At 45.9% G+C, this 23,817-nt stretch overlaps 1 protein-coding gene across 1 annotated transcript in view; it reads right to left on the bottom strand.

The window, feature by feature from the left end:
- The window catches only part of TSHZ2 (teashirt zinc finger homeobox 2), a 288,449-nt gene extending 266,771 nt beyond the window's left edge, over positions 1-21,678 (bottom strand). The window contains exon 1 of the mRNA XM_068987708.1: positions 21,549-21,678. Coding sequence (XP_068843809.1) covers positions 21,549-21,588 — 40 coding nt within the window. The 5' untranslated portion in view covers positions 21,589-21,678. The remainder of the gene's footprint in view (positions 1-21,548) is intronic.
- Positions 21,679-23,817: the final 2,139 nt, after the last annotated feature.

The raw sequence follows: 23,817 nt of genomic DNA, 5'->3' as shown, positions 1-23,817 counted from the left end.
ATGAGATATTTACCCTGGAAGATCTACACAGCAGCATCAGTGTTGGCTCAGCAAAGTTTCAAGCTCAAGCCCTTGCCCCACAAATTTTCCTTTGCTTCTCTGGAAGTCAAGCCTCTTATTTTTGCCATTTGCTTTCCCACTGAAAATTAAAACATCGCAGCCCCACAGATTGGTTTGCTGAGTGCATTATTTGTTACAGCTCTTGTTTTCATGATGCAAAAACAATAGGAAGCCCTTCCTGTCACTTTAATTTTTTTTTTTTAATTTCTTTAATAAAGTTGTAAGTTTCCATTGCTACTATGTTATTTGCGGGGAGGACTCCCCATTAGCTTATCCAATGCCTTCCCTCCACGGCAGGAGAGCAGTTTGAAGGACATGCCTGAGAATTCAAATTGGAGTTACAAACCAGCATTCTTATTTGTCAGAGTGCTGTGGCAGATTCAGAAGTTAAACCAAAGCACAAAACTCTTCTTGTGGAGTGGGTGCTCAGGGGACTGCGGTCTAAAATGAAAATCAGACCGTTGCTCAAAACGAGGGGGAAAAAAAACCCCTCACACAGTGCATTGTAACACATTTGAAAACATCTCCGTGTTCCTCAAATGTTCTGCTGAGAGTGCTAACAGGTCAGTCCACAGGAAATGCAAGAATACGTTATATTTTAATCAGGGCACATAAAACACTGTCTCGAATGTTATGTTGCCCGGGGGAATGCAGGGAGCAGGAACGCTCACAAACTCCAGGTCAGTCTCCCCATTACATCACTGTGAAAAAAAGAAATTTATGAGGTTAAATTATATGGATGTTATATATTGGAACTGTTAGCCCATTCCCAAATGAGAATGTTGGCTGAAATAGCTAGATTCCCTGAGAGAAATTTCTTAAGGCCTTCTATTACGGATGTTTTTATGGTAACTTTCCACAAAAAAGTGAAGACTTATTCATTCTTCGAAGATAACGAAATGAATAAAAAGAAAGATGTCTAACCAAAAAACAAAGTCCAAATTCCAATAGAGAGGGCACCTAAAAGAGTTACGTATATTATTTTTCTCCAGAGATAATAATACGGAAGTTATTTTGTGGAACTTACTCATGATTTATTTGGTCTATTCCTCATCTAAGTGATTGGAAACACAGATGTTGACGCTATAACTTTGCTTCCAGTAAATAATTCCTCAAAGGACTCACATTTGTTTAACCTTAGTCACAAGATGATAAAACTCATTAAACATTTATGGAAGCAGCAACACAATTTTGTTGGTTTATGTCTTTGGCAAGTTTAGAAACTCATATCCCCAACTTTTCCACCTCCCTTTCACCTCTCTAAAAGAAAAATATCTTTGAGGAAGTTACTGTACCTGAGTTATGAAGTCTCCCTCCCCCTTATTCCTCCACTTGCGGCTGCAGTCTGACAGTAACAGGAGGGCTGCCACGCTGATCTCAAAGAACAATAATTAAACCAAGGGGGCAGCAGGCCAGGTGTCCCACAGGGCCGACAGAGGAAGAATGAAGCCTCACCAGGGAACTGTTTTCTTAGGGTTGCGAGCCTGCTTCCGAGATAAGCAAGCAGTCACATGTGTGACGTGCGTGCGTTCATCTGCTCACTCAACAGTGTTCCCCAAGAACCTATTCCATTCAGTCCTGTGGACATAAATAACCTGGGCATCTAAATATCCCAGAGACGCCAGGAACTGCGAGCAAGGTTTTCCATCCATCCAGTCACTCACTCATTCAACAAAACACCTACTGTGCTTCAGCTGCAGCCAATGAAATTGTCCCCACGATTTGAGAGGTTCATCAGTTCCTGACATGACATAATGTGGACATGGAGACGGAAATCGCAGCCTGTACAGAGCCTGCTCCCTGGTGTTTCTGCCACTAACAGCTTTCCTATTGAGAGCTGACTTTTCCTGGCAGGGACCGCCCAGGGTAACTACGGCTGTTTTCCTCTCACCTGGTGCTCTAACCCCGGGGGGCAGGGGCACTGCAGCACAGGCTACCCTGGGGAAATACTCCATGACACCGACCTCGTGGTCACAGGGAGAGAGTCCTGTGGAGCTTTGTGGTGGTTACATTAGCCACTGAGCTGTAGCATGGATATACGCATGGATAGATGGGCTTATTCTGGGCTTTTCTGGTGGCTCGGTGGTAAAGAATCCGCCTGCCAATGGAGGAGACGTGGGTTCAATCCCTGGGTGGGGAAGATCCCCTGGAGAAGGAAATCGCAACCCATTCCCCGACTCTAGTATTCTTGCCTGGGAAATCTCAAGGGCAGAGGAGCCTGGCAGGCTACAGTCCATGGGGTCACAAGAGTCAGACACGACTCAGGACGACAACATATGCATATACTATGTCCACAACAGACTCAAAATTCACGAGTAATAAGGCTGCCTTACTCTTGCCCCCCCAGAGACACACACTAAAACCCACAACATATGAAACACACATCCACAACACATATAATGTACACAGATTTACAGCTCAGACTCACAGTAAAACACCCTCAGAGCATACACACAAGGAGTGATGTTCTAAGGATGATGCTGTTCTTGGCTGTGAAAAGCATCTGGTACCACACAGACCTTCTAAATCCTGCCTTATTAATACATCCATCCCCAGGACCGCCCAATATGCCTCAGTATGTGCTTGCTAAACTGCTTACACTGCAGTGTGACTGTCTGACATGTGAAACCGCAGGGCTGACTCCTGTCAAAAACTCAACTCATAACACAGACAAACAAAATCCTTGCCTGGCCCCACCCATGTGAGTTCAATACCTCGTGGAGCTTCAGCATTAGTAAGGCAAGAGCCGTCCAGCTATGAAGCTTCATCATTATACACTCTGAGGACAAAGGCAATTTCTTTTAGGCTATCCATGCTTTTTTTTTTCCTCCCAACTTCTCTCCAGACCCTATCCCACCGCACTTCAAAGAGGCAAATGACAGTTTTCTTGACATACTAGGATTCAAGCCGTGTTGATGGCTGTCTCATTCATTATTAAGATTACTGACATATTTTATGTTCAGTTTACTTACTTTAAGGAGACATTTAGCAAACGCCTACTAGATGCAAATTAGCTAGCTAAATTTTTGGTTAGAGAATATATTCTTCGGTAAAGACATCGAGAATCTTCAAAATATGAAATATTAGCTGTTTAAATGACGTTTGTTTTTCTCAACTGATTATCTTGCTAAATGCAGCAAAATCCTCACAACTGTTAGTCTCTTCGTAAATTACTTGTGACAATGGTAAAAATTCCCGGAACATTCATTACAGGGTTGTGTGTAAAATAGTGAAAACTTTAAAATATGCTAAATGTCTATTAACAAAGGAATGATAAATTGGTAAAATTGTACATGCTTATGGCGCAATATTATAAAGCATTTTAAAAAAGAATTAGTTATATCGATTTTCTTAAATCTATAATCTCTTTCTCTCTTTTTCCTACCTCCATACTTGCATACTTGGACAGAGACTCAAACATAAAGTAAAAAAAAAAAGAATTAAATATAGTGTGAAACTATCTATACATTTCAATAAATCTGAAAGAAAAAATTTATTTTTTAATTGAGAAATAAAAAATTTTTAATTAAAAGCAAACTTGTAGCTAATAAATTAAATCATATTAAAAATGAAAACAAACAAACAAAACATTGTAAACATATAAAAAAGAAGAATGCACCTACCTACATATATGTGCAGGTGATAACTGATACTATAAGAAACAGAAGATGTACACACCAAATTCTTCATGCTGCAGAGGGGAAAGTAATAATAGTCGAAAAACACCTGTTATGCACCAAACACTGTTCTAAGTGCTTATAATAAGTGCTAACTTTTTAAAACCTTGTAATGGTGAAGTAAGCACCTCCTTATATTTATTTTACAGGACTGAGGTGCAGAGATTTTAAGTTTGCTTTTCCAAGGGAACAACTGTATTTGTACAGTTTAATTCCCTTATATCTGAGATTTACTGATCAAGTGAAATAAGCTCAGGTTATTGACAGCCCTTTCCTCTATTCCTACTGACTGAGTATTCCCATCCAGGGTTCATAAAGAAAAGATTTACATTAAAGACAATAAAATAGGATGATAACTTCATTCCATTTCTCATTAAAATAACTTGAAATCAAACGGCGAGGCAGTTTGCCAAACTTTACATTTCTACAAAGGTTTGTTCCAAAATCTCATCCATATTAAAAAATAAAAGAAGAAACCACCAGTAACTAAAACAATCATTGATATTTTTTCAAGAATGATCCCCTCATGATTTCTGCTGTAAGCAACATTTTTCCCTCTGAGACCTGAGCCCTAGAATTTCACGATCGTCTTTTTTTTTCCCCCACATTATTCAGAGTACTCATTTAAATGTCACCTATAATTAAATACTTACAAGTAAAAAACACCTTTAGAGACCCTGACCATAAATATTACGAGGGACTCTAAAGGGAAATCTGTGAGGGCAGCTTCTCGTTTGCTAAAATAATGCGGCAGCGTCACTGCATGTGTCCCGTATTTTTGATGGCCAGGAAGAGTCATGGAGCCTACAAGAGATTTATGGGGAACAGATGAGCAGTGTCTGACTCCGGGACACATCCTCAAGGATGCTGCAGGAAGTGGCTGAGCACGGCTCCTTACTGAGCCACCCCAGATGGGCTGAGCTGGGGATGTTCACGTCTTCTCTTTTTTCAACTTCTGTTTAATAAAACAGAAACGGACTTATGAAAATGCTGTTGTGTAAAGCTCAAGAGGCTCTAAACTGTTTTGTTTGTCTTTTAATCTTTGTAGGCTCAACTTTTAAAAATGGTGTTTAGGTATTTAGGTAAGGATGATTCTTTCTCTCTGTGTGTGCCATCTCTTTCTTTCCCCACAATGGACAGACTTCAGTCTTGAGGAACTGCTCGATTTTAGCTCATGCCCTTGGTCTGCACGCCGGTATACTAGACTATGAATGTTTATGTAGGTGAGTCTTTGCTATTAAAGCCTTAAATACTGTGAGAAGTAACAAAACGTTGTGCCTGAGCACTTGGGTTCTGATAGGCAGACCCGGGTTTCAGCATCTTACTTAAAGCTTCTGTTATCTTCAAGTTACTTGAAATTTCCAGAACTTCATTTCCTTGTCTATTCAATGGGCCAAAAATAATAATATCCAGCTCTCGGGATGATGTGTGGAGGGACTTTCATGTAAACGGCTTGTATGTAGTCAATGCCAGGTAAATAGTAACCACTTGGTGCAGACTTTTGGTTTGTGCTATCCAAGTCAGTAAAGAGTGGGCATGATATGACGATGCCCATGGGCTTCCCTGCTGGCTAAGTTGGTCAAGATTCCGCCTGCAATGCAAGAGACCCAGGTTCGATCCCTGGGTCAGGAAGAGCCCTTGGAGAAGGAAACAGCAACCCATGCCAGTATTCTCGCCTGAGAAATCTCATGGACAGAGGAGCCTGGTGAGCTACAATCCATGGGATAGCAAAGAGTCAGACATGACTTAGCGACCAGACCAAACCAATCCATGATAGATTGGTAAACCAAACCTAGATAGACAGAGAGATAGATAGAAAGATAGATAAGATATGTATAAGCGTTTTCTTCATCGTTGCTGCCAGCATCATTTTTATCACAATCACAGGCACAGATGCTAGATAGAAGGGGCTTGGAAGTCTGTTTACTGGGAAGAATCAGGAAAGAACAAAGGAAATGGATCAAGAAAAAAAGAGGTAAATGCTGAAGAGGGGATGAGCACACACAAGAGATAACAAGAAAGTGAAGGAGGTTTCAAAGAGTAAAACGAGGTTTTCTGTCCTTTCTGCCAAGAGTTCCCAGAATTTCAGACAGTATAATAAAGAAAGAACTGGGTCTAGGAGGTTCCTTTCGCTTCTTTCTTGCCTCTTGACTTGGTACCGGGGTGTCAGCCAGCTCCCAAGCAGGTGGAGTCCTTGCGACATATTCTGTTGGACTGACTGTCTTTCTCCTTCTTGACTGAGTTCTCTGGACTCTGATATTTTGTGTTGTGACCAGACAGACCAGTGCATAAATGGGCATGTTTCCCTGTGGAAATACATTTGGGGACATTGTTCTCACAATTTCTAAAAGTACAGGCCATTGTCAAGAGAGAGAGAGAGTGAAAAAGAGAGACTACTTATATTTTTTCCATTGACTGAAAGCCAAAAGTGAAAATGGACTCTAGAAATAATTATTAAGTGTATAAATGCTTTTGCATTTGCAATTGAGAGAGAGAGCGTGAAAGCAAAGGAGAACAAGGATGAGAAGGAGGAGGAGAGGCCTTAGATATTTCCCCTATATCCTGTAGTTCAAAGCCTTAGTGGGTGCCTGAAATTGATTCATGGGCCTCAACTCCACCCTATGGGCTCAGAACCACTAGGCTCTGGTCTGGGAATCTGTAGGTTTGCATTTTAACACATTTTCCAAGTGAGGAGGATACTAAATAAAAGTTGAGAACCACTGCTCTATTCCAGATGCGAAACCAGAACATTATTCCCTGTCCTTCCATACTTGCAGTTTCCCGGGCCAGCAAACACTTTCCAGAGCTTTTCTCTGATATCCTGGGAGGGGAAGTTCCTTCTGATTTTTAAAGTTTTTGAAGTGCTCATGAGAGCCTCTGTTTTCCGGGCGTTTCTCTGACCTGAGTGTGACTTGGCAACTGCAGCTCGCAGCTGGTTCGTGAATCCCTGCCCTGCTCAGGCTCTGGGCGTCTGAGGCGTCCTCACGGTTAGTCATTCTGCCCCATCCTCATGGTCTGTGTGATACCCTCCCCTCAACAACTGCTTTCTCTATAATAATTCCCTCTTTTATTTACTGAAATAATTTTATCTAAAAATGAAAACTTATGTCAGTACAGTCAGTCACATTTGCCATAAGCGATGGTTATCGGACAATGAAAAATCCAAGTGTTAATATTTTATTATTCACTGTTGCTCACGATAGTCTCTGAATTTGTGGGATAAACAAATTGGAGAGAGGTGTTTAAGGCAGGCTAACACCAAAGGAGACTTTCTTCTTGATTGAATCAGAGGATTTGAACCAGTATTGAACAAGTGATACTGCTTTCACTTCTTGCCTTCCTGCCACTTAAAACTGTCTGTGTCCCCAGTGGTCCAACAGCACATAAGCGGGCAACTCTGGACGGGCTTCCCGGGCGGCGCTAGCGGTAAAGAACTTGCCCGCCAATGCGGGAGCCACAGGGTCGATCCCGGGGTTGGGAAGATTCCCTGGAGGAGGGCCTAGCAACCCACTCCAGCATTCTTGCCTTGGAGAATTCCATGGACAGAGGAGCCTGGCGGGCTACAGTCCATGGGGTCAGAGAGTCGGACACGACTGAAGCAACTTGGCACTGGCTTTAAAACCTCGTAGAGATGGGCTTGCTTTCCTCGTGAAACCATGGTGTCCAGTGCACTTCCACGCCTGGGCAGAGGAGGCGGCCATTAGGGGTCTCCATGGCTGAGGAAACGGCAGTTCCGGTTCCTCCTTACTTTCCTGCTTCCCAGAGACGCACCTTTATTTATCTCCTTGGGCTTTTTCACTTTAATGCCTAATAATCACATCACCGTCATTCATTCTTTTCAACCATATTTATTGAGCACCAACTCTGCCAGGCTTTGTGGACACAAAGCAAATAAGATGTAAGATCCCCTCAAGGTCATAAGCTCAGAGTCATGGTGACGATTTTAGTAACTTATCATTCAAAGAACCCTCACTGTGTACAAGGCATGGTTCTGAGGGTTTTGCAAGTGTTCAGACTTCGCTCCTCCCAAGCACGCAAGCGGGACTTTCCAATATCTCTACCAATCAGGAAATCGAGGCATGGGGACAATTATTAACTTGTTAATGCTGTGACTTGGAGAAGAAAATGGCAATCCACTCCAGTACTCTTGCCTGGAAAATCCCATGGACAGAGGAGCCTGGTAGGCTACAGTCCATGGGGTCGCACAGAGTCGGACACGACTGAGCGACTTCACTCACTCAATGCAGTGACTAGATGTCCTTGACCCTGTCCCATGTACCGCCACGTACTAAGCATGTTACCGGATTTATTTCAGTGAATCCTGGTAGAAACCCAGTGAGATCAGTCTTCCTAGCAGGTCTGCTTTGCAGATAAGGGTATTGGAAGTTTGGGAGGCAGAGGTGCTTGAGTTGACACAGCAAGGAAATGCCTGACGGGAAAGAACTGGAAGCCCGACTGTCTGACCCCAGCGTGCACCCCGCTGCCCTCACCCCACGGTGGAAGCCCCTCTGTCTGACCCCAGGGTGCACCCCGCTGCCCTCACCCCAGGGTGGAAGCCCCTCTGTCTGACCCCAGGGTGCACCCCCCTGCCCTCACCCTAGGGTGGAAGCCCCTCTGTCTGACCCCAGGGTGCACCCCCCTGCCCTCACCCCAGGGTGGAAGCCCCTCTGTCTGACCCCAGGGTGCACCCCACTGCCCTCACCCCAGGGTGGAAGCTCCTCTGTCTGACCCCAGGGTGCACCCCCCTGCCCTCACCCCAGGGTGGAAGCCCCTCTGTCTGACCCCAGGGTGCACCCCGCTGTCCTGACACTGTATTGTCTGATGGGCTGGGGAGACGCAACTCCAAGACTCGGAAGAGACTAGCCTCCCCCTGCACAGCCATGTCTAGAGTCAAGGCCGCGCCAAACAATTTCCTCTCTTCCCACCATGGCTCCGAAAACGGCAGACTGACACTTTTCAGTAAGAACCTTCTGTACAACTACAGGAAAGAAGCCAGAGAAAGAATTCAAGAAGATAAAAGGATAAATACAGTGAAGTTTTCATGTGCAGTTCTCAGTATACTCTTTTTCACTGACACCCACCTGCACTTTTCTGCACGTCTTGTCTATCTTTGGACCAAGTTTCCCATCTTCTCCCCCATCAGTCTGGTCCATATCATCACCAGGTTTTGACTAGATGGACAGGAGCCTCCAAAGGGGTCAGTTTGCTGACAACCTTTGTGTGCGTGCATGCTCAGTCGTCTCTGACCCTGCGATCCCAGCGACTAAAGCCCACCAGGCTCCTCGGTCCACGGAATTCTCCCGGCACAGAATACTGGAGTGGGTAGCCATGCACTTCTCCAGGGGGCCTTCCCGACCTGCGGACGGAGCCCGGGGCCTCCTGTATCGCAGGCGGATTCCTGGCTCAGTGCACAGGTTGCAGGCTCCGCGCACTGAGCCACCTGCGCTTGCAGCCTTGGGCGCTGAGAACTAATATGCCAGCAGCACGATCCTCTAAAGGCCTCAGTCAAAGCTGTCTCTCGCTGCGCCCTCCGAGGCTTCCCATTCGGTTAGAACCTTGGCTTCGTTTGCGGCTCTTGGTCCTCGAGCACCTCGGCGTCCGTCTAATCCCCCGGCTCCACTGTTCGCCCGCTTTCCCTCTGCTCCAGCCGCCCCAGTCCCCTTGTCGCTCGGGCAGATCCTGCAGCAGCTCCAGCCCCCCGACCTCCCCACCCCTGGACCCAGCTTCCCCAGAGAATCACCCTGTGCTCTCTGCAACCTTCCTAGAACCCAGAGTCACAGCGCCTGCACGGAGAGGAGGGGCCTCTGCTGACGGTCTTATCTAAGACAGCTCATCCTCCTGGGACACGGGACCCCTCACCCTCCGTTTTCTCTCTTGCACACCCCACTCCCTGACACAGCGTGACGGGCCTCTGCTTGCTTGTTCGGGACCCATCTGCCACACAAATATAAGCCTCAAGAAGGCAGGCCTTTTGTCAAATTTTGACTCGAGCCTCTGGTTCCAGCACCTTTCACAGGACCTGGTACCCAACAGACCTTCAATGCATTGGTTAAATGAAGGTCCTAAGGCAGGCAGAAAAATTCCCCAATACTTTCGGCTAACTCCAGGCTCTCTGTCCTAAGATATTCCTTAACAGGCACCAGCCAATCTCCCTTCTTTCTTCTGCCAAGCACTTATCTGCAGGTGACAATTAAAAAGTGAAGAAGGCGTTACCAGGAAACAGCCTATAGTCTTCTCCCATTAGCTTAACAACCCCCAAGCTCTGCTGCCTTGGGCCCGAGGGGATGAGCGCAGGGTTCCAGTGGGGGAGGGGGAGATGCCCAACCCTGGGAGGCTGCGAGCCCCTGGGTGATGCTGGCAGGGAACCACTGCACCTGGCAGCAGAGAGAGGAGAGAGAGACAGACAGACAGAGAGAGACAGAGAGACAGAGAGAGACAGAAAGGCAGAGAGAGAGAGAGAGACGTCTGCAGTCTGAAAGGAGAATCCCTAGCCCCTTTGCCTCCCCCAGAGTCTGGACTTAAGGAGGAAGTCTACCAATCCGTAGTATCAGCAAGCACTCTCCATAAGATGAACAAACAGTATTTACTGAGAAAAAGGTGAATCACTGCTCGTCAACTGAAGCCAGAGGATGTCATGATGAACAAAACACAAGCTTCTCAGTAAAATCGCCATCTTTTTGTCATTAGCATTTCCTACATTGATAAATATTCAAAGTGCAGCTATGATCATGATTGGTACAGAGGTCAGCCAAAAAATTTTAGAGGAGTAAAAGAGATCCTTATACTCTAAATTAATTAATTAGTATACAAAGTAACACGCTAATTAAAGTATTTATTCATTTACTTATTTATAGCCTCATGTATTCATTCATCAGGAAATATTTATTTAGTGCCTAATAAATAGAAGGACTAATTCAAGTGCCTAGAAATCTCCCAGAATTCCTACAGAAAACAAAACATAAATTCATGTACGGAGAGGATGCCAGAGACTGCACGGGGGCTTCACTGGCATCACACCATCTAATCGCCACAACCACAGTGCAAGGTGAGCAACACCACATCTCCATCCGCCAGGTGGGGAGACCGAGGCGCAGCAAGGTTAAGGGACCCCCCTTCGAGCACACTGGGGGCCAGTTAAGTAGGGAGGAGCTCCAGCGGACCCCAGATCTGCTTAGGTTTTGATATTGCTCATTCTTTCCATAGCCTGAGAGATGCCATCCATCCTCATACCTGTCAGTTCCTCCCTAAAGCCCAGGCATGTGTTTTCACCTTCAGGTGTCACTTCTATCAGGCCTCCCTGGTGGCTCAGATGGTAGAGAATCTGCCTGCAATGCAGAAGACCTGAGTTCGATCCCTGGGTCGGGAAGGTGCCCTGGAGAAGGGAATGACTACCCACTCCAGTGTTCGGGCCCGGAGAATCCCGTGGACAGAGGAGCTTGGTATCGTTCTAAGCATCCTACTCACCATCACTGAGGGGCCGAGTAAGTACTGAATGGATGAACATACCGAAGTCCACCACCACCTTTGAAATATACACAAGTACCTCTGTTCTCCCTGGAGAAGGAAATGGCAATCCACTCCAGTATTCTTGCCTGGAGAATCCCATGGACAGAGAAGCCTAGTAGGTTACAGTCCATGGGGTCGCAAAGAGTCAGACACGACTGAGCAACTCCACCACCTTCACCACCACCACCTCTGTTCTACTAATAACCCAGTCAGACGGCATCACTCCACTGCTTGAACCCTGCAGGGACTCACTGGAAAAGACCCTGATGCTGGGAAAGATTGAAGGCAGGAGGAGAAGGGGACGACAGAGGATGAGACGGTTGGATGGCATCACCGACGCAAGGGAGTTTGAGCAAACTCCGGGAGATGGTAAAGGACAGGGGAGCCTGGTGCGCTGCAGTCCATGGGGTCGCAAAGAGCCGGGCACGACGCGGTGGCTGAGCAAGGACGACAGGGGGCCATCGCACTTAGATTCGGATCTAGGAGGGCCTGTCCTGCCTCTCTCCCCTGTCTTCATCTGCTCCAGACACAGCGGCCTCCTACGTATTCCTCAGGCATACGGGATATTTCCGAACTCGGGTGTTTACTGCCTCATCTGCCTGAAGGGCTTCTCCCAGATCTGTACATGGCTAGTTCCGCACGGTCTGATCAAATGTCACCACCCAACCACTTTCCACAAAATAGCAACTCTCTATCCCTCTCTAGTCCACTCATTCCAATTCAGTTTTTCTTTTTTTTTTGAATTGCCATTAGGATTATTCAATACTATATATTTATTTTGTTCATTAGCTTTTTGGCCTCACCCCCAAGAATATTTGCTGGGATTTTCCCTACTTCAGTATTCCGGTGCCAGGATCAATGCCTGGCACATAGTAGGTGAACAGGCAGCTGCTGTGGGGTGAATGAACGCGTGAAAGCGAGTATACACACACGAAGAGGAAGAGCCGGCTTCGTGAACTGCGGATGGTCCTCAGATTCCAGCTGGGGCGGCCACAGAGGGCAACAATCCTCTGTCAGCGTTCTCAGGATCCGCCCCACCACCAGGTTTGGACATCACCACAGATGCCCTGGAAGAACGGGAACTGAGGGTCCTTCACTGGCAAATTACTGTGGCTCTTCCAGGTAAAGTACCACAGCGGATCAAGTGCCTGGGTCTTGGAAGCGGAGAGTTTCAGACCAACTCGGCCACTGCATGGCGGTGGATGAATTGCTCTACAGGCTACTCAGATCCCACTCAGGAAATAAAGATACTGTTCTAGCATCTAACTCATAGGAATGTTCTAGGACTCCGCTCAAGGGTTCCCACCTCACGCAGGTCTCTGACCACCCACACGAATGTTGCCCCATCCTGTTCTTTTATAAAATGTCACTGTAGAGCTTTCTTCTATGTGAAAGTTATCTTTTCTCTTTGTTAAATTCCTTGCATATTCTTTGCCTTCCCCCAACTGGAGGGTAAGATCCCCAGGGATCATCCCCATCCTAATACCCCTGAGGATCCCAGTGGCCAGAACAGGACCGGGCACACAGTAAGAACTCGGAAAATAACTGTGGCTTGAAGGAATGATTGTAAAATTCATGAAACGCCTGGTAAAATCCTTGGTATATAAAAAACACTTAGGTAGGGACAAATATCATCATTACAGGTGTTATATTTGTTGTTGCTAGGGTTATAATTACTATTCCTTGGGATATATATATATATATTTTTTTTTTTTTTTTTTGAGCAGGGACAGGGTTCTAACCTGTTCAGCACGACTCTTTCTCAGAAAAGGCTAAATCACTACTGAGTGATTATACTCCAGTTTTAAAACTCAAAAGGCACCCACGTCTGATTTCTTCTGGGCCCTGAGCCTCTGGTCCCATGACAGCTGGCAGGTTGCTCGCGTCCCTTCTGGTACATATTTTTCATGGTCTGTTTTTTGGGACAAAGATACAGCGACTCTGTTAGGTGTGGCCCCAAGCAGTTTTGATGCGTTTGTATCATCCTTTCCAAAATCCTGAGTCTTAAGAAGAACTATGATTCCACTTCATGGATCATAGCCCTGTTGTGGCAACTCAACGAAGCTGTGAGCCATGCCGCCTAGGGTCCACCCAAGACGGACGGGTCACGGTGGAGAGTTCTGACAAAACGTGGTCCACTGGAGAAGGGAATGGCAAGCCACTCCAGTATTCTTGCCCCGAGAGCCCCAGGAACAGTATGAAAAGGCAAAAACCCGTGACACCGGAAGATGAACGCCCTCAGGTTAGAAGGTGTCCTGTATGCCACTGGGAAAGAGTGGAGGTTCTCAGCCCTGACTCGCAGGATGGAACACTTGGGGAGATCTGAGCAACTGGTCCAAACATAAACCTCCAACAAAGAAGCCTTAAGGATTTGAACTTGGGTTAGTCTGACTCCTGACTCACACTCTTATTCTCTAGAGTAAGGTTTATCTCTGAGCTGGCCCAGGGCCCCTTAACTAGGGTGGGGGAGCAGTAACCAGAACCCAGGTCGTTTCCTTCTCTTCCATAGTCCTTCCACAGCCTACACCTGATCCCAAGGGAGAAAACAAGAGGATGGGCACAGCCACATACCCAACTTTCTAATAAAGGAGAATAGCTGAAGGCAACTCTGATATAAAATGTGCTTACACAGCTTTTCATTTTGGCATTTTTTTTTTCTGTACCAAGTGGTACTGAACACAGAATAGATTTAACTCTTCTCTACAGCATCATCTTGGCCCAGAAGCGATTTGTATCTCCCTGGGGTTAAAAGAGAGAGGCTTCTAAATACATAGAAAAATCTAAGCATCTGATAAATGGAAGTGATTTAAAGTCAGCCCCTTGCAGTTTATATAGAAATATGTACATGCAGCTGCTTCTGCTCATACAAATCTCCCCTATAGAATACCTTGACCTTCTGTCTTCTTTTCGAATCTCCCACATCACCAACAGCCAGATCTCATGGATTTTTTTCATGACACAGTAAAACATTTCAGGAGGTTTCTTCCAGATCCATTACAGACAGTATGGCCACCGCCAACTCTGTTTTTGTCTCATTCTGCCCCTCGTAGCTGTTTTCATTAAAAACAATAACTGTGTTCTGCCCACCTTAATACCTAAACTGTATAATTTCCATAGAAATGACCTGGATGTAGCTTGAAGAAGAAAGCTCAGAGGTGATTTCAGAGTATTCACTCAGCTCTGAAAGCACTCAACTAATTAAGACCAGTGATAGTTAATTTTTGTACTGAAAGAAACTGCAGAATGCTGGCTTTTTTAAAAAAAAAAAAAATCCACCTTACCATCTAGCAGCTTTACAGAAACACACGGTTTTTCCTTCAGCATAAATGGACACTACAGCTTTTCAATTAAATTAGTCTTCGGAGAGACATGCAAAAGAGCTAAAAAGCTCCTTAAAAATCTTTCCTGCTTCACTGCTCCTCCTGTGCCGGGGGAGATGTGTAGTTAGGATGCAATGCTATTTTCTTCTTACCCTGCCGAAACAAAGTTTTCAATCTTGAACCCTGAACTGGCTATGTTATAGAGCTCCTGGAGGCTTTGCTTTTAGTTTTCAAGCCCACATTTGGTTTTCTAAAACTATTTTGAGAAAGGGGGTGTACATTATAATGTCCTATATCTTTGTACTTCCAGAGAGAGCTTTGTTAGGCCCTGTTTCAGGTTGGGTAGTAGGTAGAGGGATACTGAAACTATTTTCTAAATTAACACAAATGGAAAGGAAACTCTTATTTAGGTGAGCAAAATTCAAGACAAATCCTTTCCAATAGGATCCAGGTATTTTTTGCCCCATGTAATTTCTCTAAGCTCATTATCTCTAAAACTTTTGCATTGTGCATTCCCAGTTGTTAAGCATAGCTAAATAATACTGATATATTAATAACAAGATTAGCTAGCCATGCATCCTGAATTTTAATTTCTCATTTTTTTTTTTTTAGCGTTTTCAGCATCGCTTTGGCGTCGCCACATGTGTGGGAATGCCCACGGGGACACGTTTCTCCTCGGAGGGAAAGCAGAAGGCTGGGGCGGCAGCTGGCAACCCCACGTGGCCGCTTCAGCAACCTTCGACCCCTCCAAAGTATTTACTCATTTCATCCACGGAGTTTGCTTTGGAAACAAACACATCAGCAACCCCCACCTGCATCTCACATTTCTCCTCTGCCAGGTCACGTATGTATATTTATATATAATATCTTCTTTGGAAGGGACCTGAGTCCAGTAGTCATCTTCTGACAAAACAAGTAACGCAAACACGGCCATGCTGCTGAGGATAAATCCAGACGCAACTACAACCTGCACACGAGTCCTCTGACTCTGCAGACAGAGTCCAGAAGCACATTTGGGCTCTAAAGTCTCTCATTTTTATTATCATTTCTTAAAGACCCAGAATATCTTGAAATCAACTTTTACATGCTAAACATATCCCTTCTCCCAGAAAGGAAAAAAAAAAGTTCCTAAAACAAGTGATTGACACGTCAGTAGCAGGGAAAAAAAATGATAAATCCAGTGAAAACAGTGTGGCATATAGGGGCCTGTGATGATAGAGTGTGTTTTCCCCCCTGCAACATCCAGGTAATCAGGCAGTCTCAACAAGCTTTTTCTTATGTGGTTAGAATGACTAAGCTCATTCATAACCATAGAGCTGCTTGCCAAAGGTCACCCTAAGGAACAGAAGAATGTCTAACTCTCACTGGAACTTAGGAAACTTAAAATAATTATAAAAATACACATTGTTCCAAATTACTGAAAAATAATATATTTTAAAAAAACCTCTTCCAGGGTGAAGAGGTTCGAGGAAGGTAGAAGGATGAGATCTCTGATAACAGATGAGAGAGAAGAACACATTCTGTATTTGCCCCAACATTAGGAAATGAAAATAAATTTCTCCCAAAGGAATAAAAACACAGCAACGTTCTGAACTTGCAAAGCAACAGAATTATTGTGTTCCGAGCTTCTTTTAATACCACTGCGATTTTTTTTATAAAAGTCGCTCAATTTGATTGTAATTAAATATGTAATGAAAAAGCACTGCTTCAGGGAAGCGATGCAAGACACTCTCTGTTAGTTTAATGCATTTCCAACTGACTTTGCATCAAATGAAAATGATACTCTGTGTATGCCTGGTCTTAATATAGAATTTGTTAGGCAATTTTGTGTGTTTTAAAGGGGACTTGGGTGGACACAGACATTGCCTTTGAAATAGGGGCTGAGTCTTCCTAGACCATGCCATACCTAAATAAAATTGATGGTACAAATCCAGTGATGGGAAGGAAGCACCACTCTGGACATTTAACTCATGTCAGCTAATTACGGACCCAGCATAAACATGAACAGGGCCTAGGTTTTCCTCCTGGCCGATTTCCCTAAGCTCAGCTGCAGTGATGAGCAGAAGTGCCTCGTTTCAATGGCCTTAAATAATGCCAGGCTCAGTGCCCCTTTAAAACCTGCTCAATCGAGAGTACAACTCCCAAGATAAATAGATCAACCCAGGTATTATCCAGTTGGAGAAATTCTGTCAAATGAGTGAGAAGTCAGCTGGGATGAAATGAAAGCATAAGCCTCCGTTGGAGAAGGTGACAAAAGGCAAGATGCTTCTAGGGACAGAACTGCTAAAGACGCCTAGGAGGTATTTGTTGGGCGTAAAGGTTTCCTGAACACTAGCAACAGAGTCGAGGATACTGGGAGAAAAATAAATGTAAGAAGGTTGAAAAATAAACGCACAGTGTTTCTGAGGGATGCATCTACCCTCCTCAGAAGTGGGCTCTGATTTCCAACCCCCAAGCCAGGAGAAGATTTTTCTTGTCCAGAAGTTTCTCACGCCCCCTCCTTACCTGGCTTCCACTAAACTCCCTGTCACTTGCAATCTGCTGATGAGGGTCAATGTATTGTGTCCTGATATGGCAGATTAAAAATGAAATCAATAAATGCCTAAAACAAATGGGCTTTTGAGCTGTCCTGTTCAATCTGAGTCTTTAAGGGTGAGGTGAGAGGAGGGAGAAGGGGCTCAGAGGGCAGGGGGAGAAGGACCAGTGAAACCATCAATTTCCACCCAAAACACTGTGTGGACAGTGTGATTTCAAGCTACCTTTCTTTTTGCAGGGATCTGCCTTAAATCAACAAGAATAGTCTGAACAGTTCACGCTGCTGAGCACCTTTAGGGGTGGCAGTATCTATGTATTTTTTTGTTTTCCATTCATCTGTTAAACATCACACTGTTTGGGTAAGTGAAAGGGTCTCTAGCATGCATATTTAAACCTTCAAGATGTGAACTTGTCTTTCTGAACTACGCTAAAGCAAAGTGAGAGTGCCAGGGTGGGGACTCCACCCTGTTTCCAGTTCTCTTGAACCTCATGCCGCTTGCTAGTGAATTAAAGGTAAACTTCATCCTGAGCTGTCTGCCTATTGCTGAGACCTTGCCAGCTAATCTAGGCTGTGCCATCATGAGTCTGAAAAAGAGATGGCTCAGGTCATCTCAGCCCTCCTCTGCAGCATTCCGAACTGTCCCTGCTGAATATGCTTCCCATGTAAATAACCTGTGCTATTAAGGTGCAAATTGCAACTTTTAAGTAATGATTGCTAATAGTCTAATGTTTGCTGCCACACAAGGACATTCATGAAAACAAAATCTGCATTATTCATCTCCATATTAAATAAACAAAATAAATTGAGAGAGCTGTTCTTTCCTGCAAGACTTTCCTGAGATCTAGATTACCAGATAGCTTCTGAGAGTCAGCAAAAAGAAAACATTTCATCTCTTCCGATAGACAGAAGCCTGTAATTTATATTTACGTTAGACATTCATACACATATGATTTCCAAAGACGTTGCTTCCTATTGGAATTGGCTGGTATTATATAAAAACAAGAGTTCAGATGGTGGAGCAAAATAGGCTGCACGTGCGCGTGCAGAGGCTGCGATGGATTGTAGGGAACAGAAGGGTTAGGGTGCAAGTCTACACTGTTAAATTTTTAACGACTCTGCGTCCTGCAAAATACAAACAAATCAAAACACCGCCCTGTTTTATTTTACCTTTCTGCCATCTTCCCTGCCTTCCCTACAATGGATAGGGTGGAAAGATGCTGGTACAGAATCCTGTAATATTTTCAGGTTAAAAAGTAGATACATTTTAGTGGTGAATGAAATATATATCAAAGAAAGCTAACGTACACACACACACACACACACACACACACACACATGTACGCAAACCCCTGGGGCACTGCAGGCTGCTTTCTAAACTTTCTTCCTTGCCCGAAGTTATAGTGTGGTGGAAGAGCGTAACGTTAGAAAGCCAGGAAGAATGACATTTCGAAGGGAAATGTTCTGACTTAGCTGTTTCCTTAGAGAGAGCTGCCTACCTCACAGCCCTTCCCTTAAAGGAGGGAGGAACATAACCAGTAAAGGCTAACATTCCCCATCACTTGTAATATCCTCTCCCTCATTCTATCCACATACCTGCTTTATTAGAAAGTTCCGTAAATGATTCCTTGAAATGTGGAACTTAAAACTAATAATGCAAGGGAATCAAACTGCCTCCAACAGTTCTTGGGAAAGAGCCTCCGTTCTGATTCACTCACAGGCTTTTTCTATCTTACATTATTCATTAATCAAGCTAGAAATCGAGCTTTCAACACCAGCCCATGGGAATAATTACTTACAGTTGTGTATTTTGTTTAATTTTAAGCAGTGATAAAAGTTAGCATGGCCACAGTTCTGGAGCCCACCTTGTTCTTCTCCCTGGATCTTAACTGGCAAAAGAATCTCAAAGCAGCTAACTTTACGTGGGAATAACCACTTCAGCTAAAACAGAGCATAGCATCGGTGACTTCAGAGGAAAGAAATATTACGTGGAAAAATATCCGCTTCAGTAATATGTGAGTAAATAATACCGTCAGAGGGGCCGCATTGTGTACAAAATGAATTATTCCCTTTCAGCTTGACAAGGATTTCCACTTCTTCCAGTGAAAATAATAAAAGCCAAGAAAACAAACACATAAAGACGCTAGGAATACAATATGCCAGGAAACTGAAACTGCAGTCAGAACTTTCTAACTCACACACGACAGTAAACAGATAAGCGAACGCCAACAGATACCAGCTTAATGAAAAGGATCTAATTTAAATAACGTGATACAGCTTCATGTTATACACACCTGAATCCTCACTGATCAGAGGACAGTTATAATCAAGGCAGTGCAATTCTGAGCAATGCACTTTTTGTAATGAGCTTACCAAAGGAGACGTGTCCAGTCATTCTGGTAATTTAAATTACTGCCTAGTTGTTGATGGCCTTTACCGGAACAACAGGGGGAAAAAAAAGAGTACTTTTCAGGGCAGTATCACTTCTTGCTGGAATGTTGCCCGGGGTTCTCTTGTGGGACAACACTAAGGACTTTATCTCTAATAATCTAGCTATACTTAAACTTATGTTGCTAGACCTAGATGAAGCAAGCTTACTCTTCCTGAGCCTCAAAGGCCAGTGCATACCCCAAAGCTGTTCAGATTGCAAAGGAATCTGAGTTTTAAAAAATAAGTGAGTTAAATGTAGAAAGGGACGGGGGTAGGAGGAAGAAACTGTTCGAAAAAGAGGTAGCTAGAGTTGGAAAAAGAACACCTCATTGACTAAGCAAGTTCTAAATATATACGGTACTAAAATACCTAAATTATTTTGCTCTTAGAGAAACAACTGGAAAATAAATGAATCAAAGCTTTATAAATGATATTTCCCCATGCAATTTGAACCAACCCATACGCAGTTTCAGAAGCAATTCTGCGCTCAAAAGGGAAGATAATTGTGGATATCTCCAAGCACATGTACTGCCATTCTTGGCTGGAATCAGGCCATGATGGAAGATGAGCTTGGTGGTCCAGCATGTTCAGACACAAACACCCACTTTGCCCAGATTTGTGACTAACTTTGGATTTGTTCTGAGGGTGGCTCTGCAAAGTTTATGAAAGTGTTCCACTGAACTTCTTCTCCCTAATGTTTCGCTCCAGTTGGAACAGAAGGAAATATTGTGGGGGTCTGCAGAAGACCAGCCTTCACTGATGCTGCCTTAAAGCTGGAGGGTAAAGACAGAAAGAAGGAGAGGAAAAAACTTAAGCTCTTTGCTAATGCCTGATTCAACTGAAGGACACAAAGAAATAAAAACGCCCACATTAAAAGCCAAACAAGATAATAATTGTGCATGTCTGGCTCTCAATCTAGAGGGCAAGGCTTGCGTCACTGGCACTCTGAGTTACCATGGTGAGTGATTTATTGATATATATCAAGAATGAATAGATCAAAGGCAGTGAGATGACAGGTGATCAATCAAATGTCAAATCAAAACTAGCAATCAAGTGGAAAGCTGATTTTTCAGTGGGTGGGTCTGGCAGGAGAAAAATGAACTTTCATATTACACTTCCGAGAAACAAAACCCCAGCATACTATTAAAAAAGCAATTAAGCAACCCAAAAGGAAGAAAAAAATCCTTTACAAGCTCTAATGTCCTGATCCATTAACCTGTTCCTCTCTCTCTCTTTTTTTTTGGGGGGGGGGGAGGAGGGGGTGGTAAGAATTCAAATGGGATAGTTCCCACCGCACAAATCAATTTAGAAAGTTTGCAACTCACTCCGTGCAAAGAAAATCCAGAGCTGTTTCAATGTTCGAGGGGCATTTCCCCCCCCAACCCCCACCTTTTTTTTTTTTTTTTTAAGAGAAAGGAGAGTGTTGATTAGATTTCCAAAGGAGGCTCCTCTTAGAAAACAGATTCAAAGGTTCCTTTCCTGGGGTGTTTTTTCACACCTTGGCGATCAAAGCTGAACTCCGCTGGCTTGCCCCAGAGCCAGCCCTGCAGCCCTAGGCTGGGGCACGGCTCAAAGTTCAGCGCCCCAAACCCCCCGCGAGAGGAAACGCCGGCCCCTGAGGCCAGAAGCCACTGGCAGCGACCCCCCCGGAGGGGGGCGGGGGCGGCAGGACTGCTCCCCACTGCGAACCCCAAAAGCTCAGCGCAACTTTGGCCCTAGAGGCAAGAAGCAGACTGGGAGAAAGTTAGGGGTGGGGTAGAGGGTGGAGGGAAGAAAAGTTTAAGGAGGAAAGGCTTGGTGGGATAGCTTGCCCCCACCCCCCAACCGGAGCCTGGAAAGGGGAGGATAGGGGAGGCTGGAGAAGGCGAGCGAGGACGGGGTTATTAGCGGGGCAGAGGGGGGCACCCGGAGCTGACGCCCCCGAAAGGCACGCGAGGGGGTGGCGTCGCGGGGCGCCCGGGCGAGGCGCTGGCGCCCCGGGCCGGCGGGCCGGGCCGCCCCGCGCGGAGCCGGGTCTCTTACCTGCCGCCCGCTTGGGTGCCTGCTGCTTCCTCCTTGGCATCGCTCTAGTTCGCTCCAGTCCCACTTCTGGCGCCCCAGCCCCGAGCCGCCGCGCGCGGGGGCCCGCTGTCTCGCTCGCCTCTCCGGGTCTCCTCCGCCTCCTGCCCGGTGGCTCCCAGGGCGTCGCTCGGCCTCTGTCCCCCTGTCCCTGCAACTCCTCCACCGGGGGCCGCGGACCCCCCTCTCTGGGTGGCAGGCAAGACGCGGGTGGCTGTGCCGGCTGGTGTGAAGTGGAGGTTGGTTCTGCCTTGCTTGTTTGTTTGTTTGGTTTTGGATTTTTTGTTTTTTCTCCTCTCTCTTTTTGTTTTTGCTTTTTGGAATTTTTTTTTTTTTGGTTTGGTTTTTTTTTTTTTTTTTGGTGACTGTTGAGACACTTGATTTCTTTATTAAACATCCAAGAGCGGGTTCGGATGGAAGGGACGAGGGACGCACACGCGCGCGTAAAGATAAGGAAAAAAAAACACCACCACACAAACAGTCCTGGGAAGGCAGTGGGCCCCTCTCTCGCTCCTTGCTTCTCGTGGCCTCCTGCACCTCCACCTCCTCGCCTTCCTCTTCCTCGCCGGGCTCGATGGCGGATTCGCGCCGGGGGCAGAGAGATCTCTCACTGTCGGTTTCTGGCTGCTGTCAGATCCCCGTCTCTGAGTGATATGCGAGAGGACAGGAGCGGGTTTGGGAAAGACAGAAAATCTGGAATTCACTCGCACACACTCACACACGCACACTCACACACACACACACTCACACACGCACTCTCGCTCCCTCTCACTCACACACACACACTCACACCCCCCACAGATGCACACACACACACCACGCGCACGCACACACACACACACACACACACTCTCACACACACACAAGACAGGGCGAGGCGATGCCAGCAAACATCGATCCCGCTGAACAAACTGAACATTAACAAACTCCTCCTCCTCTCCCCGAGACCTGATGACAGGGAGAAATTTACTCCCCAGCCGCAGAGCGCCAGGCAGAGGGAGTCCATTAAAGGGACAGCGTCCCGCCGGGAGCGGGGCGGGGCGCGGACCCCGGCGTGCCGCCCGCCCTGCCTTGCGCCCCGCTCGCTGGCGCTGCGACGCGCCCCCCGGGCCGCGGGGACGCCCCTGGGGGAGCGCGGCGAAAGGACGCGCTGGGGGCGGGGGGAGGGAAGGAGGAGCCCCGGGCGCCAGGTAAGCCCCACCTACAGGGACGGAAACAGGACCCTGAACACAGGATGAGGAGGGCAGGACTGCGCTTCCCTTTGGGAGGAGGGATGGCCACCATCCTCGGCTGCCTCCTAAGCTGACCCAGGGATGCCCTGCCACCCCCTTGCCGTGAACGCCTCTGCTTCTCCCACGCTGCTGCTAGTTTCTGGATGGTTATAAAAGCAAGAATCTCCTGCTGTCTCCTTGATAGTTTAATCACATAGTCCTCTCTTTGTTTTATTTAAATGACATGTTTATTGAGCACCTACTATGTGCCTCTCTTCTGGAAACACGGAAGTCATGGAGAAAGGGAAGACCATGCCCCCCCCCACCCCCAGTGTTTGTGTTCTAATGGGGAGCAGGTAAGTTGCCCCCAAATATCCAGACTTTGCTTAAAATGTCACTTTCTCCTAGAGGCCAACCTTACTTAAAGTCTCACTTGCGCATCTCCACCCCATCACATTTCTCTATTTTATTTTTCTCCACTGGGCTCACCAGTGTCACACGTACGATCACACATGTTAAATACAGTTTTCTATTTCTCTTGTCCAAATTTCCCCTCTGGGATATAAGTTCTGTTGGGAAGAGAGGTTTTTGCCTCTGTGGTGTATCCCCAGTGATGGCGCGGCACAGAGTAGAAGCCCAATAAAACATTTGAATGAATGGAAAGTAAGCAGGTAATTTCAGAGTGATACGCTCCATGAAGGTGTTAAAAGAGGGTTCTGTGCCGATGTCGGAAAGACAGAGTTTCTCCAGCCTCAGTGCAAGAGATGTTACTTTAGTGGAGACAGATTCCAGCCAGCCTGTGACCGGAGCCCTGCTATGGGCCAGCTCCCTTTGGAGCTTCTGGGGCCAGGATGAACCTGGACCCTGCCCCCAAGGCACTTTGTTCCAGTGGGAGAGACAGACGATTAAAGGGGCAAAACGAGGTCTGCTGGGACAGGAGGTGCTCTTAGAAGCGATAGTTAACCTGGACTCGGAGGAAGGTGGGATGGTTAGTTGGGCCAAAAGGGAACTCTGACAGCATG

Source organism: Capricornis sumatraensis, chromosome 15 (genome assembly GCF_032405125.1).
Source record: "Capricornis sumatraensis isolate serow.1 chromosome 15, serow.2, whole genome shotgun sequence".
Lineage (NCBI taxonomy): Eukaryota > Metazoa > Chordata > Mammalia > Artiodactyla > Bovidae > Capricornis > Capricornis sumatraensis.
This window is presented reverse-complemented; position numbering and strand designations above follow the sequence as displayed.